The following is a 16,386-nucleotide window of genomic DNA, read 5'->3' on the forward strand; positions in this document are numbered from 1 at the left end:
TTTTATATCAAAAGATGACCAAGCACCTTTTGTTCATGTACTGAATTTAAACACGGTGAGGTTTTTGCCTGCTTGGATAAATAATTACAATGGAAAATGGACATTGGATATAATATTGCTGACTACTCTGTTCATAAGCTGATGGTCATTTGTAATTGTTTATTTATAAGTATTCCAAAAGAACTGGACGTATTTTAGCTTTGTTTTCAGTTACAATAATTAAAACACAGCACATATAAAAGCTTAGCAGATTTCACATATCATGAGCAGAGCAGTGTGCCAGCACATAACGCCCCCACGCCCCCCGCAACAACCTGATGACATCTAGTGGGCACTGTGATTAACTGATTGTTCCATAAGTTCACAGAAAGAAAATTAATGAGCAAAGCATAACAGAAACACTACCAAACATGTTTATTTTACAAACTTGCAATAATAATATTTGGTAGAAATGAGGTTTTATTGCTTTTATAATGAAAAAAAAAGTTTTTTTATTAAAAAAAGAAGCAAGGATCAGTTGCTATTAAAACATCTTCAAAACAAATGGAGTTGGATAGTAGCTCAACTAGCTTGGCAACAGTCTGTCTGTGGAGGTGTCCAAGATTAGCATCATTATAAAAGAAGAAGGGCATAAGATGATGGTTCTAAGTAACTATAAAAGGAGTTGTGAGATAGTCTAACAAAACAATGTGATACAAAATACAATTATTAATTGCTTAAAACATACAAATAAACTATTATTTTTAGCAAAGAAACATGGGTCAATTATATTTACTATTTCAGCCAGTACTTGACTAAGCTAAATAACCTGGTACATCTATTTCTTGAAAAACGAAACAGCACTGTGGAGAAAAAATATCCTGCATAATAATACAGTACGTAAGATTCAGACAACTATCCATCAAGATTACATCAGATTAGAGTGTGTTATTTTCTTTTCTTTGTTGTAACTAACTCAGAAATATAAAGATTAAGTTTTGGAAGATGATGGATTTTCTACTATTATTATGTTGTCCATTTTATCCTTTTTACCTGAGTAACCTTAAGAAAACAATTACAATGTGCATGTACTTGCCTGACTCAAGAGTTCCATGTACAGTCTATGTTCAAATGAAGTTTGTGGAAAGACCCTCATTATTTCAAACAGAAAGTCAATCCACATGTACAAAGAGGAACCATGTATGTGGATCAGTTCCATCTACTGAAATCAATGGGGGAAACATTCCAGGAAGAGGAGTTGTGCATAGACACAGAAACTCCTGCACCCAGAACAGACTGTTTGGGAATGATCCATTAAGCATGGGTGCTACATAACCATTTTCCATGGGGCTTGAGCAAAATCCCCACTAAAACGCCGAAAGCTGCACAGAACCCATTGTTGGTGGATTTTCTTTCATCCAAGGTTAATTTCTATATATGAAATGTTCAGTAATGCGCTTATGCTTCTGGAGTATAGCTTTACAAATACAAAGCAGCTAGGAGTTTATAAAACATTTACTGAACAGTAAAGTCTGGGTCAATCTGTACAGATTGGTAGGTATAATGTAAATATGTACAGGAATTTATTTCCATCACGTTTTGTGCAATGTGGCCTCCATCTGCAATTGAAAGGCTGCTATTTATGACATGGATTTCTTAAATGCAGCTAGCAATGGAGAGTACAGGGGAGGAAAAAGGACCACAGATCCCAAACAAATACTGTGCTACGCAGACAGCTGTACATAATTCATATAGTGCATATATCAGTTACATAGAGCAGCAAATACAGACAATCGCATTTACAGTTTCTAGGCTTGTTACACTTTTTTTTTTACGTGGGAATGAATGAATATTCTGATGAAAGAATGTGTCTATCAGTAAATTATGAGCTTACAGGAAAAAATGTTTTCAGTTTCATGTGCAGAAAAATAGTGCAGTAGGAATAAATCCTTTACAGTAGCAATTAAATAATTCAGTAGCACTGTTAACTCAGAAGTTTAAAAAAGCTGTGTACAAAAGGAAATGTTTGTTCTGAACAGTTCTGCTAATAAGCTCACTGTAACACCTCGAAGAGGTTCCCCGTCTTTTTTGTGCTGTTTGCTCCATTTTTCTGGTTATTATTTTTCTTCTCTCTATTACAGACTGAAGTAGAGTGTGAATGCTTGAAGCAATTTCTAGGTATAGTCACATTGGTGGAAAAAACACAGGTGTGCAGTCACTTTTACGAGGTAAGTTTGGAATAACTTGGAGGAGAAAATTTACGTTTTAAGTACTTCAGAATATAAAGTGGAAGACAGCTTACTACAGTGATGGCTGACACTTTCCACAGGAAGGTCACAGTTGTGATAAAGGCAAGATCTATAGACATAAAAAGGGGAAAATAAGTTATAAAAGCAGGAAATTGGGGGAATGTCCAATGTGCAAGATCAATAAATATCACTGAACGCTTGTCACAGGCTATTTTATAAGACTGTGAGGTGGTGGGAGCTGATTAACATTAGGCCACAGCTGTACACTGTCATATGTTTCTTTTAAAATTGCTTTATTAAATCAGTCTCTCCTGAAAATGGACTGAATAACACCACTATAACAGATTTGAAAATGCCAGGCTCTTGCTCAAAGGCAAATGTCAAAGAACAAAGGCAAGGTGTTCAAATATGTCACCTTTTAAAAATCCAGCATGATTTAAACAAAATTAAAAGCAAATTTTGAACTTTGAAAGTTGCATTTTATGGATTTCAGGATTGTTGACACACTTTCACTGATATTTGCACATGTAAATTTAAATACATATTCAATTAAACAATTAAGAACCTGATCAGTCTTTTTCAATACAAATCCATTAAGATTCCAAGTAATTACCATGCAGTGGAATATGAAAAAAAACCTGTTTTTTCAATGCTAGCAAAAAGGGATGCCTGTTACTGTTTTGGCAAATTTGTCCTAGTGCTCTGTGGGGCACTTTACCTTTAAGAAAATAACAATTATACCTACCTAAGAAAGCTCCAAAAGACACTCTGCCTATACCTGCTCCGATAAGGTAGAAGAAGAAAGGACAGATTTATAGAAAAACAAGGAAATAAGAAGCAATATATAAAAAAGGAATGTGTTAAGTAAGAGAGAGCTGAAAGGTTTGAAAGTGGTTAGTAGTATCTGAAGGCTGCTCTCCTACAGACCGTACCATTTCAGATTTAAAAATACATTCTGGAATATATTCTAAAAGTGAGTGTTATTTTTAAGAGCTATGTTAGATAAACAGAAGACAGAGGTCAGTAACTCCATACCTCCAACAGCGTTTTTAATTTGAATGCTGTGGCGAAGAGGAATCCTAACACAACCCATTGTGATAAAGGCCAGATTTTTATATATAATGTAAGTTGCCTGGTATTACCTATGGCGACAGTCCACATATCTGGATCAAATTAATACAGCTGAATTGAATTCAGACAAAAACTACTGTCATACTGCTCACAGCTGTGTAAACATAGCACATCTTAAAACAGAACAATAGATACTACCCATTATGTAAGTGATAGCTACTCACCAAAATATTCATTTAGAAATGCAAGCGAGGCCACATAACAGCAAAGGCTGAAGATTTCAGCCACCACCATTAACCAATGCCATGTTCGTATGGTAAGTGCAACCATCAAAAGCTCAGTCAGGATTAGTGCAGTGAAAGAAATGGCAACAACATGGACAAATTCAGATTCGAAAAGCAAAAGAGCTCCATACATCAGAATGCCACCTGAGAAAGATATACAAGAACTTTAATAATGGATTCACTGTAGAGCTCATCTTCTTCATGCACGGTTAGTTACCACACTTCCACTCCTCATTCTAGGCATTCAGGGACTGCATGGAGAATATGTGAAAGGGGCTCAAACAGGCTTGGGGGGGGGGGAATCAATGTTGAACTGCAATTAATAGGTCTGACACTACTTGAATATCATATTTCAAGATAAACATAAAGCAATTTTTAAAAGCCCTGTGGATGAAACGTTAACTTTTGGAAATTTCATTGTGAAAGCTGAAATGGAACTGTTAGAAGACGGGGGGGAAATTTACTCAAGAAAAAAACCAAGTCAGATCTCTTACCTTGGTAAATACTGATTAAAACCCAGATGAGGAAAGTCTTAAATGACAAAGATCTTCCCTAAAAGAAACAATGAAAAGAAGTTTGTAAGCAACTTGGACAAGGCAAAATATATTCAATTAGCAAAAAACCATGTATTTTTAATTATATATTTTGGGACTACAACGACCTCATTTTAAAAACAGAATATATGGGCTAAATTTCAGCAATTACATTTGGTACCTAAACTTAAAAGATTTATTTAAACTTTTGCAAAAAAGATTCAATTTCCCTATTGAATATATAGTGCTGTGCTTCAATTTTGCAATAATTATAATCACTTCTGGAAAAAACAACCTCAGCTGTTGTTTTGAAAGGGGCGTTTGTTTTTCATTACTGATATAACACACAATTTCACTTTCTCCCTTAAAATCAACACATGTAACTATAATATGCCAAATGGTATCCATGGGCCATGACTTCGCACTGCACACAGGTGGAGCATTCTCCCATGTGGCAGGGTCTGGGAATCCACCAACCATCTAAATTACCCACAATGCCCCTGAATGATGATTCCCAGAACCAGCTGCAGTCAAGAGAGTGGGTGGACCAAAACACCTACTACTTGGGTCCCAGCAGCTGCTCGAGGGTGCTGATGCTGGTCTTAATATGAAGAAACTGCCCAGTGTTCAAGGCAAGATGTATATAATGTCAACTTATCACTATAATATTTTGCTCTGGAAGTGGCAACTCTTTTTGTAAACTGCTTAAACATTTTTTTTACAATCAAATGGTGTACAAATTTTATGAAAGAAATGAACATAGGGCCAAGGGGGGAAAAGAAAAAAAAGGAAAGAAAGAATGTCACCCACATGACCCGTTTTGAAAACTCTTACCTTAGTAAGGTCTTTATAAAGTTCTGGATAAAGGAGTGCCATTTCCGGTTTCACATCCTGATCCAGCACTAAGGAGAAAACTGGGAACATCGTGTATATGGTTGCATACCTCAGGGAGAAATCATTTGAAAAAATATTTTAAAATGTATCCTTTACATAAACTTGCTTTCACTTCCATAATAATATCTTGGTGCCCATGCAAGCTATGGCGTATGTTGGTCTTGCTTTGAACATTTTTATCTTCACCAATCAAAACAACACAATCTGATTATGTATCTGTTTTATATCATTTATATTTAAGAGGGAGGTTCACAGGAACTCATGGCACATGCTTCAATTCATTGGTTTCTGTCTAGAATTAGTACTGTTTTTGAGGCCACAAGAAAAAAATTATAGTGGCCACCTATAATGGTAACATATTACATGCCATAATAGTGGTAACATAATGAAAGTTACTGTTCATTATAACTAATAGCCATTATCATAATGATGAATACTGTAAACAAAAAAACAACACACCTCTGAAATAAGTTTTCGTAGAACTGAATCTCTTACTTACCCTACCATGAGGAAACCTTGGTATAAAGGAACGGATGCAAAATAGAAGACTGAAGAAAACACAGCCTAAAGGAAGAACGCAGTATATTATATTAGGATTCTTACAGATAATCTGGGAAAATTATTTAAATGGCTAGAATAATGTTGGTAAACAGTTCACCATGAAAGCAAAAAGAATTAAATACCTGCATAGTTGAAATAATAAGGCCTCTGTGCATGACAAATTGACCAAGTGCTGCCGATCTTTTGTAACTATTTCGACCATGTACCATCAGCAGCCGGCCAATGTGTTTAAATTGTGTAATTGAAAAATCAGCAGCCAAAGAAGCTTGTTTCCCCTCCTAAATTGAAAATAAGAATCACACATTTAAAAAAAAAACCAATCAACACTGTAAACATCACCTTGGAAAAAGTACCATCTATTAACAGGTTTAATAATGAGCACCTCCAAATCTGATAATTCAAGTGATGGGGATTTATACACAGCATGAATTTTTACTACTGTAAGATATGCATATACCAAATGTATTTACAATTTTAACCAGTGGATTCCAACACATTATAAAGTATACATTTAATAAACTCTGTAATAAATATACCTTTCCTTCAATTCCAATTCCACAGTCGGCTGCCTGGATCATATTGACATCATTTCCTCCATCACCTGAAAAAAAGTACAATCACCTGTCACATTTTAGACCAGTTCCACAATCTTTAAAATTTGCTTGTTGAATTTAATTTCACTTGGAATTAATTTAGAGAGTTTGGATTTGATATCCCGCTTTATCACTACCAGAAGGAGTCTCAAAGCGGCTAACATTCTCCTTTCCCTTGGTTTTTATGAAAACAAATAAATGAAAATATAACATTTGCCTATTAAATTATCCAGGACAGTTCCTTAGTCCTTGTACTTGAGAGGACAGACATATCATTAGTTTGTCAACGGGAATAAAACCATAGTGGATGCTTACCTATTGCACAAGTACGTTTTCCTGTGTGGTGTTGCAACAATTTTACTATGTGGGCCTTTTGGGTGGGTGAACATCGGCAGCATACTACAGCTGGACACTGACAAGCTAATTCCACAAATTCATGCTCATAGTATTTCAAGCAGACCTACAAAAAGCAACATATTGGGGGTTTACCACTTAACAGAACTCCAGCAGTATTTTTAGCTTAAACAACATAAGAGTTAGTTGAAAGTTGGATCACTTTTCAGTGCTATTCCCATGCACCAGAAGTACATGTACCATGGGCTACGGGCAAGCGAGAAAGAAATGGTAGATAAATGTCTGTTATTGTAAAGTCTAAAAGGCAGCTTGTTTCTTCACCAATGGAAATCACTGTTGTGTGTGAATGAAGGTGTAAGAACATACTATTTATCTTGGAACCTTTATTTTGATACAACACAAAATAGGATCTATTAGAGCATGTTAATACAGTACATGCTTTGAATGCAAAGGTTCAATTCATGTTATCTCTAGATAGAGGTGGAAAGGGCTTCTGCATGAAAACTTGAAGTGCTGCTACCAGTCACTGTCAACAAGACTGAGCAAAAAGACCAACTGTTTGCACAAGGCAGCTTCTTATGATCATGTCCATGACAGATATTCCTGACCTTCTCACAACTCATTGTGGGGCAAGTTCATCCTTCCCAACAGGAATAGACACTATATTGCAGGAACAAGAGACTTGCCCACGTATTGACTCCTTCTGCAGAACTCAAAAGGAGGAGCTCACAGATTTGCTAGGGGACTAGCTGAGGGTGGAAATAATTTGTTCCTGAAAAGATGCAATCAAGAATACCCACAAATCACTCATGGACAACCCGCATATAGTACAAGACACTTAACAGAGTGTAATTATTGTTACATATCTGCTTAATGTTTGACTATATAAGCTACATTGTGTATGAAATAAATGTTTATTGCGGGTGGGAAATATGGAGATTGTTTAACTGTTTTCAGAAACTATCCCCCCCCCCAAACACAAAAATGAGAATGCTGATTCTTAAACCTTTCCAGTAAAAATCTCCTTAGTAATTCCTGTGCCAGTGTCTCTGTAAATTGTAACTGGTAGCTTCCAAGCACACACTTATATTGCTGAATGGGCAGGGTAGGGCACTGCAACTCTTGGAGAGGCTCTTTTCCCCCCTTGGTATTTAAATTGGAGAATTTAACTCACAGAAAGTTATTATCATCTTTGATATTATGAAATGACGAACAAGTATTTTTGCAGAAGGAGGGTGATAACAAAGTTATACTCAAAGTAGATCCATTTATTTCAATGTGTCCAAGGCTGGTATCAGATAACAGATATTCTGGGTAACTGTTCCTCAACTTGGTTTAATCTTACAGTATTAAGTGTTTTTGATGTAAAACAAACTGCAGACCAAAGGTGCTATTCGGGTCCTCTTTTGGCAGTCTGGTGGTAAAAGTACTTAGAATTAATCAATTTTTAAATTACCTTAACAGTACAGTCACTGACAAAAGCCAGGGCCTTACCTCCAGAGAGTCCCCAGATATTACCAATGCACAGTCATGTTTCCTTCTGAATGCATTTAGCTCCAAATGAGCTTCTCCACGACTTGTAACCTTAATTAAAAAAGATACATTCAACAGTTTAAGGTGTGACAGTAATATCTATCATCTATCTATCTATCTATCTATCTATCTATCTATCTATCTATCTATCATCTATCTATCTGCTTTTTACTATGGTGGAATTACTCTGTTTTCCCCCCACCCTTAAATCTCTATGAATCTCTTGCCTCCCACTGTAAATAAGATACAGCAATATCTGCAATGCTGAAGGGAAGCTGAGTAGGTGAAATTTTCTAAAACTCCCCTTCGGAATGATGCAAAGCTGGGGATTATCAGTCATGAAACATAAAAACCAAATTAAACTGGGGCAGCTAAGGGTGTATAGTATTCCCACTGGAATTCATTCTTTTACCATACTGTCTGTCTGTCTGTCTGTCTGTCTGTCTCATAAAATGAATGAACACTTATCATGCCTTTAGCAAACACCACAACAGTAGCAGACATTGCTAAGGGTGACAAGAAACAAAGTACTGGTAGCAATACTTACAGGTCTGAAAATATGAATATCTTGTGCTCTGGATACTAGGTGAGAGCTTTTTGCAATACAAGTAGCTGTCTCCAATTTATCTCCTGTTAACATCCATATCTATGAAGTAATTGAGAGTCAGTTTAGTTGACTATTACTTGTCTATTGCGCTCATAAAAAAATGCAACTGTATCTCTGTCCTGAGAATTGTATTCAATTGCTGTCTATCAAAGCAAATTCTTATTATATATCATTAACCAAAAATGTATAGGTCCCCTCTGCTAAGGATATGGTGCAGGGTCCAGCTGTTGAGGCCAGTAGTGGATGGTGCGATGGGACAGAATTGCTCACCTGACCTCTTAGCAGCAGAGTTGCTGCTTTATACTAAGAGTGGGAGGTACAAGTTTGTGGGGAGGTTGGGGCTGTGCAAATTCACTGGCGGAGTTAATACAACACTCCTGCCAGCATGTTCACACAGTGCTGAGCTCCCCACCATTTTTTATCTCCCACTCACTTTCCCAGGAAGCAGCAGTGATTCACCAGCCAAGAGATTGGGTGAGCAGCACTACTCCTGCCCTCGCCCCGTCTGCTACTGGTTGAGGCTCTGTGTAGGAAGAAGGGGTAGTTTAGGTTGATAGGACGAAGGTCATGTGAAGTAAGTCAGTATTGTCACACAAACAGATGTGTCTGTGGCTGCATTCATGGAATATTTCACAGAGGAACATTTTATGACAGTTGCAGGTACAGAATATATTTATGTGTACTTTTGTGTACATTCTTTGTGGAATAGTTATCTATTGCTGTAATAGTTAAATAAGTCTTCCATGAGAAGTGACAACATGGGTATAAGAGAACTGAGCTGGGCTTCTCCTTTCTCTCTCTTTAGTTCTGCGGCCTAATCTGCAGGAGCTTATCCAGTATCCAAACGCTCCTTCTCACATGGTAGCAGGCTGAATCATTTGCTATTCGTGGAAATAAATCTACCATGCAAAGACAACAAATTTAAAGAAACAAGTTAACTATCTAACAAAACAAAAGCTAGTACCTTTATTCCAGCGTTTCGAAGCATCTCCAGAGTTGGCCTGACATCAGCCTGTAGCTGATCTTCCACCCCAGTGAGACACAGTAATTCCATTTCTCTTTCTAAACTCTCCACAACGGCGGCCACCTTGAGGGTTCTGTCATGTATACTTAATTTTGCTTGGTTGTATCGATTCTATTTACAAGACAAAAATCCGACTTTATATACATAAAAGGTTTTTACTTGTTGCAAACTGGGACACTATCGTAAGGATGTAAGAGCAGTCCTGCTGGGTTAGTCCAGCACTCTGTTCTCACATGGGCCAACCTCAACACAACAGCATTCCTCCCACTTGTGATTCACAGCAACTGATATACAGAAGCATATTGCTTCAAGACAGTGGAGGCAGAACATAGGCATCACATTTAGCAACCACTGATATTCTTATGCTCAATTAATATCTTAAATAAGTGATTTTCAACCTTTTTGAGTCCATGGCTCCCTTGACCAACTACATTGTTTTTGTGCCACCCCTGTGGAGCTCAGGAGCCCAGTTATGTCACCCCCTTGCCTGCAGAGCTGGCAGCCGCTCACCCTTTTCCAAACACCCTCACTTGGGAGTTCTCTGGGGAGCTGCAGCTGCCACTCCTAGTCTCTGAGCTGCCCCCCCTTGCCCCAAAGGGAGGTGCCTCCTCACACTGCCCCACATGGGCCTGGGAAGCACCCCCTGGCCAGCCCCAGAGGCACCATTCGCCTAGGAAGCTTATGGCCTGGGACACTACAACAGTTGTGCAAGCCTTTGGGAGGCAGAGACGCGAGAAGGCATTAGAAGGGAAGAGGGACAGAGGCCAGTGTTCTTGCAGCACCCCAGGCCATCATTCAAGGCACCCTAGGGTGCCACAGCACATTGGCTGAAAACCACTGTCTTAGAGGAACAACATTTCATAGCTCAATGCTTAGGAGACAACAAGCCTGAAAACTTAAAGATGAGGCTTCAACTGTTGACAGCCTTCCTTGCTGCCAGATTTTCTCCTCCACTCAGAGATTAAGTTTGAGAAGAGGGCAAGAGCTGTGGCAATGGAGGGCTGGTAGGTAGCTTCATGGGGCTCAGTGTCTTTTCAAGCTTTCTTGAGAAAAGTCCAAGCTTTCTCAGAGTTTTCTCCTAAAAGCCCACAAAGACTGAGCCTATGATGAAACAAGCTAGAGTAGATCTCACTCATCATTAGTCTATATTAGCCAGAGGTTTAACATTCTAAATTATTTTGAAACACTGAAGTATTTTGGATTAAGTGTGTTGTTAAACCCAGAGTAATACAAAAACATCAGTATAGTATGAGGGTTTTTTACCTCAAAATCCTGATACTGTTCTTCGGTTAATGATTTTTTGGCAACAACCAGAGTGCGTAGTCCTTCTCTTGCCATGTTACCACACTAAAATTGCATATAATAAACAATAAAGCATAGTCATAAATCATGCAGAAATGTCTTTGCAAGTGATAGGGGCCCATTCACCAAACTCAGATTAATAGGCTTTGATATTGCAAATGAACAATCAATGTGAAAAAACTCTAAGGCTGGAAATGATGCAACATCATTTTGCAAGTTTCTCCCAACTATTCAAGGGAAAGTTCCACCAGCTCCAGTCCTTTCTGAAAGGGTGGGTTCAGAAGGTGGTTCTGGAGGATGGCCTTTTCCACCCCAGAGGTACTGGCCTTTGTGCCGCTTCAAGCTTCCAGCCTCTCACATTTCTAATGCTCACTTACATCTACTATTCAAGAGAGGCAGTGGAAACCTGAAAGAAGTGGCTGGAGGCAGTTCTGGGAGGGCAAGCAAATAAACTTAATCCAAATAATATAGAAGTATATTGGTTGAGAAGACCACCGATGTGGTTTGCAACCAGTTTTTAACAGGATTACTCTACAGTTGAAGTGCCTGGGGGCAGAGCTTGCTTGTACACCCTGCTCCCATCCCCAGTTTAACCTTTTACATGTTCAGACAGATGCCTGAACAAAGTTCTAGACTCAGTGTTATCCTTAAAACATATAAAAGTTAACATGCTAAAACAGATTGAAATTACTTCAACTTTCTAAGCATCTGGGCATCTAAGCATCTACAAGCTGCAGGTTATCTCTGTGGTTAGGCATGCCTTTCAATTAGCTGAAGCTGGTAGCTAACTGTAATCCTATCTGGAGAAAACTGACCAGGCTTCAGCAAAACATACACTGGTTACATTCGGTCTAGGCTAATCTATATAGTGAATGCTTCCTTTAAAGGCAACCTAGAAGCTTCATCAACTGCAAAATTCAGTCATAAGAATGATTGCTAGGCCTAGGTGGTTTGATCATATGATAAACTGATTTTTCATCATCTGCATTTGCTACCCATTCATTGGTGGTTTCAATCTGAAGTGCTAGTACTAGCCTTTAAAACCCCAAACAATTTGGTAACAGATTATTTGAAAGATTGCTTTCACCCATGTAAATCTGCAGGACCCTAAGAGGCCCCTTTCTAGGACCCAACACTAAGGTCTATCAGGTTGGCATGTGCCAGGGTGAGGGCCTTTTCAGAGGTGGAAGCCCCTCTCCCAGTAATTATTTGCCCTCCTGTCTTAGTCCTTTAAAGCTGCACCCAAATACTTCGTGTAAATTTATCCAAGCCTTGTATTGATTTTACTGCTGTCCCCTCATAGATGTTTTAAAAGATTTAACATGTTTAATAGGTTTGTTTTAAACATTTTTATTGAAAAAAATGTGATGACTTGCCATTAAAGGTGGGATAGTACTATATTAAATACGTAAATTGATAGTAAAATTGATAGTACAGACAAGTAAGTGTCCTGGAAGTTCTATATAAAAATAGCAAATAAAGTTGAAAATAAGGAAGCTTAATTGTGAATATTCAACCAAACATTTATGTGGGCCTCTACATGATTTTTAAGCCATTGCTTTATTTCAACAAGTTTCATTTCTGCCCACCCAAGTTACACATATTTAAAATGATTTTTAAGTTAGTTTTACAGGCTAATGTATCTGTGTGTCATAGGAGAATTACTATTACCATAGCATAAACATGATTGGCAGTAAGTTTATTTTGTTAAATTAAAACACAAGAATTAAAAATAATACAAAACAGCAACATTAATGATTCTTCAAAATGCTTGATGCTCTCTGTCTAGTGCAAAATGATTATTGATTTGACCTCATAATGCTAAATAAATTAAGCAAGTATTTTACAATTAATTGTGCATCATTATCGCCAAAAGTAATTTTTATGACACTTTATTAGCTCTTCAGGGAGTTTAATTTATTCATGCCCCTGATTAAATCAAACTGCCTCAAGCAGGTATTGATTTATATTGCCAATACCATTATGAACATGCATTGTGTGATCATCACATTACCATATTGTCTATATGTAAGGTCAAATTAAGACAATTGCTGGTGTCTAGTACAGCAACACAGTGCAACGTATTTAGTTTGTGAAAATAAATTTATTTATAATGTTACAGTAAAAATGTATGGTAGTTAAAAAGAAAATAAAAGAAAAAAGTTGGGTGCATCTAAAGAAGCTCTTTCAACCTCATTTTATATGTTTATTTGTTCTGGAATGAATTCTGAATACTTAAAAAAGACATCCATCTGTTGTTTAATTTGAGAGTTAACTTTCTTCTTCTTTTTGCATTATACAAAATTTCTAAACCACTGCAACTCTTTAAAACCTATTAGTGATACACTTAATTGCATTTCCCAATCCATTATTTCTTTGGTTCATTATTTCTATCTTTGAAGCAGACAGATGTTATTGGACTGGAAGCCATTACTATTTTGCTTCTGTTCTTTAATTTCACAGTTCTACATTTCCTTATGACAAAGTAAAACAGTTACTTTTTCTCTTCAAATTGAAACAACTGTTTTTAACATTTCTTACCTCCTCTTCTAGCCAGTCATTATACTGAACAATGGAGGACATTGCAACATCTGCACCTTTCATGTAAAACGTAATTTCACCTGTAGATTCATCCTGTGGGGGAAGATACTATATATTAGAAAACAGCATAGTCTACTCATACCACAGGCAAATACCCATAGCCTTTGGTAAATTATTACCAAAGACATAAAGTATTTGAGGAGGACAAATCAATATTATTCACATAGTTAGCGAACTTTTATATTTGAAAACTTATATACATTTTCAAAACAATAAATTTTCATAAATATATGACCTGCAAAACAGATGAAGAAAAATACTGACAAAACTTACTCTCACTATGATTCCCATTCGTTTGCTTTCAGATGTAAAAGGGAAAATTTGCAGAATATAGTATGTCAGAATCTGTCCACTGGGGGTTTTCAGCTGCATTGAAGTTAAATCCCTGCTCACCAAAGTAAGACCAACACTTTCTGTCCATTGTACCAGAGCAACCTATAAAGAGAAATAAGTTTTGATTGCCAATTGTATCCAGTGCAAATAAAACTGCACACAAACAACTGTCTATGATTAATTGTAGAAATCTAAAAACTTAAAAAGCCAAATATTTTTTGTACCATATATAAGCCAAGGTATGAAATACCAGGCCAACAAAATCCCTTAAGGATTACAGTATACAGTCGTAACTTGGAAGTCGAACGGAACCCATTCCAGAAGTCTGTTTTACTTCCAAAACGTTCAAAAGCCAAATCACGGCTTCTCATTGGCTGCAGGAAGCTCCTGCAGCCAACCAAAAGCCGTGGAAGCCCCATTGGACGTTCAGATTCCAAAAGAACGTTTGCAAATCAGAACAATCCCTTCTGGCTTTGCGGTGTTCAGAAGTCAAAACGTCCGCGTTCCGGGGTGTTTGGGATCCAAGGTATGACTGTACAGGTATTCATAAATCCATTACAAGCTCATAACTGTTTCCCATACAGTTTGGTACCAGTGACGTGTATACCTTTTTATGCTGGAAACTGAAGGAATCTGAAACACTGAGTGTTGCTCTATAACAGCCTGGTTCAACACGCGGTCCAAAGGCCACATGCAGCCCTCAAGGCCTTTTTTGGCAGCCCTTGATAACATTTGACCCGCCGCCCTCATGCTGCCATCCCAAAACCGGGTTAATGAGGCTCTGGGTTTTGGTAAGGAGGTGTGAGGGCTCTGCCAGGTTCCTACAGTCCACCCATCTCCTTTCCAAAGCTTAGTTACCTTCAGGACGGAGGTAGGAAGACTCTAGGACCCTGCCAAAGCCTCATGCCTTCTCCTCAAAGCCCACTGACGTGCTTACCCAGCTTTGGGAAGGCAATGTGAGGGCTGGGGAGCATCAAATTTTAGGCTCGCTCCTTCCTCCCCCCCCCACCCCAAAGGACAGTATTCCATGTTGACGTTCTCTTGTGGCCCACTTGGTATGAAAATTTGAGCTGCCCTGTTCTATAAAGAACCCAAAGAAGAGGCTACCTAAACTGACCTACCTTCATTAGGCATGCATCAGGAAATAGATGTTACTAGTAAGAAATGAAGAAAGAACTCAGTGCCTAGTAATTAATGAGCAAAGTTTATCTGAGTATAGTTGGGGGGGGGGCAGTCTGAACGATTTGCTGCTGCATGCATATTATTGTAAGCACCAGTAAATTAAAATGTGGTGAAATGGTTATTATATGAGAATATAATAAAGAGTCCAAAATAAATACATTTTAAAATGCCATTTTCAGATGCACAACAAAAGCTGTTTTAAGTTTGTCTAACAAGCTCACTATATTAGCTGCAAATGATCCAATACTCCAAAGGTTAATTTTCAATTTTCACAGTGAAAGGTTACTATTACATTCTGACCTGTAAATTGCATCTTTCCGTTAATACCCTATCATCTCATTTGTGTCCCTTTGCAACGAGGACTTGAGTGTTCTATATTTGGTGACTCACATCTGTTTATTATTTAGTTTATGCTTGGCTTCACATGCAAGTTGAGTTGGCAGTTTATAGCACAGCTACATTTTAGATAGTTATACCTGTGCTAACAGATAAGGTCAAGGAGCCAATAGAGAAGAATCACCAGGCTTTTGCATTTATTAGAGAATCCCAAAATTTCAGTATCTGGTAGTTCAGTCACATATGTTAGCCTATCAACAGTACTCAAAGGCTTGGATCCTAATCTTCTGCTTCATTTATAGGAAGAAGTTTCTTTTGATAAAATGAAGTCAGGCTCATGGAAGGGTCCATGAGTGCAATTAGGATGAGAGCCGTAACAACCTAGAATACAGTGTCTCCTGTGCTACCGCAAATCATTTGGCCTTGCTCCAAATGGAAATGGAACAGGAAGAAAACTTCTTAAGGGTGTCTTGCCCTTTTTTCTGACTCAAAAGAGAGTTGGCAAATGAGGCCCTTCATGTCATTCCACAACTGAGTGAAGCCCAAGGTGCTCTAGTTTGGTGGTGCCCCCCCCCCAGCTGTGGGATGCTCTGCTCCCTGTGGCACAACTGGTACCAACACTGTTCAGTTATCTACACTGACTGAAACCCCATCTCTTCTTCCAGCTTTTTGGTGGGGATGGGGGCTGAGCCTAGCATTCTCAGAGGAAGCAGATTACAAGTGATGAAGGTTTTGAGATGGTTTTACTGACGGATTTTATATTATGTTTTTATATTGTGGTTATTTTAAGGTGACCAGCCCTGAGATTATGTACAATGAAGGGCAGAATATAAATCTTTCAATTATATAAAACAAAAGCCTTCCCTGTCCCCAAATTAGGTTGCTGATAAAAAAAAAGTTTGGAGGAGAAACAGGGAGTGGATTTGAAAAGTGAGTTCAGTTCTGTACTA

General features: G+C 37.9%; 1 protein-coding gene across 6 annotated transcripts in view; it reads right to left on the reverse strand.

Annotated features, from left to right (window-relative positions):
* Positions 1-390: 390 nt before the first annotated feature.
* The window catches only part of ATP9B (ATPase phospholipid transporting 9B (putative)), a 116,303-nt gene continuing 100,307 nt past the window's right edge, over positions 391-16,386 (reverse strand). For 5 of the 6 annotated variants that reach the window (XM_081205788.1, XM_081205792.1, XM_081205791.1 and 2 more), the window contains 15 exons: positions 13,859-14,020; positions 13,526-13,618; positions 10,946-11,029; positions 9,623-9,793; positions 8,599-8,697; positions 8,013-8,102; positions 6,480-6,624; positions 6,108-6,172; positions 5,694-5,849; positions 5,510-5,574; positions 4,951-5,059; positions 4,078-4,135; positions 3,524-3,727; positions 2,974-3,006; positions 391-2,337 (listed from right to left, as the gene is read on the reverse strand). In XM_081205788.1, coding sequence (XP_081061914.1) covers positions 2,201-2,337; positions 2,974-3,006; positions 3,524-3,727; positions 4,078-4,135; positions 4,951-5,059; positions 5,510-5,574; positions 5,694-5,849; positions 6,108-6,172; positions 6,480-6,624; positions 8,013-8,102; positions 8,599-8,697; positions 9,623-9,793; positions 10,946-11,029; positions 13,526-13,618; positions 13,859-14,020 — 1,671 coding nt within the window. In that variant the 3' untranslated portion in view covers positions 391-2,200. The remainder of the gene's footprint in view (positions 2,338-2,973; positions 3,007-3,523; positions 3,728-4,077; positions 4,136-4,950; positions 5,060-5,509; positions 5,575-5,693; positions 5,850-6,107; positions 6,173-6,479; positions 6,625-8,012; positions 8,103-8,598; positions 8,698-9,622; positions 9,794-10,945; positions 11,030-13,525; positions 13,619-13,858; positions 14,021-16,386) is intronic. The other variant, XM_081205789.1, reaches the window with a different exon arrangement.

The sequence above is a fragment of the Podarcis bocagei genome, assembly GCF_964188305.1.
Source record: "Podarcis bocagei genome assembly, chromosome: 8".
Classification (NCBI taxonomy): Eukaryota; Metazoa; Chordata; class Lepidosauria; order Squamata; family Lacertidae; genus Podarcis; species Podarcis bocagei.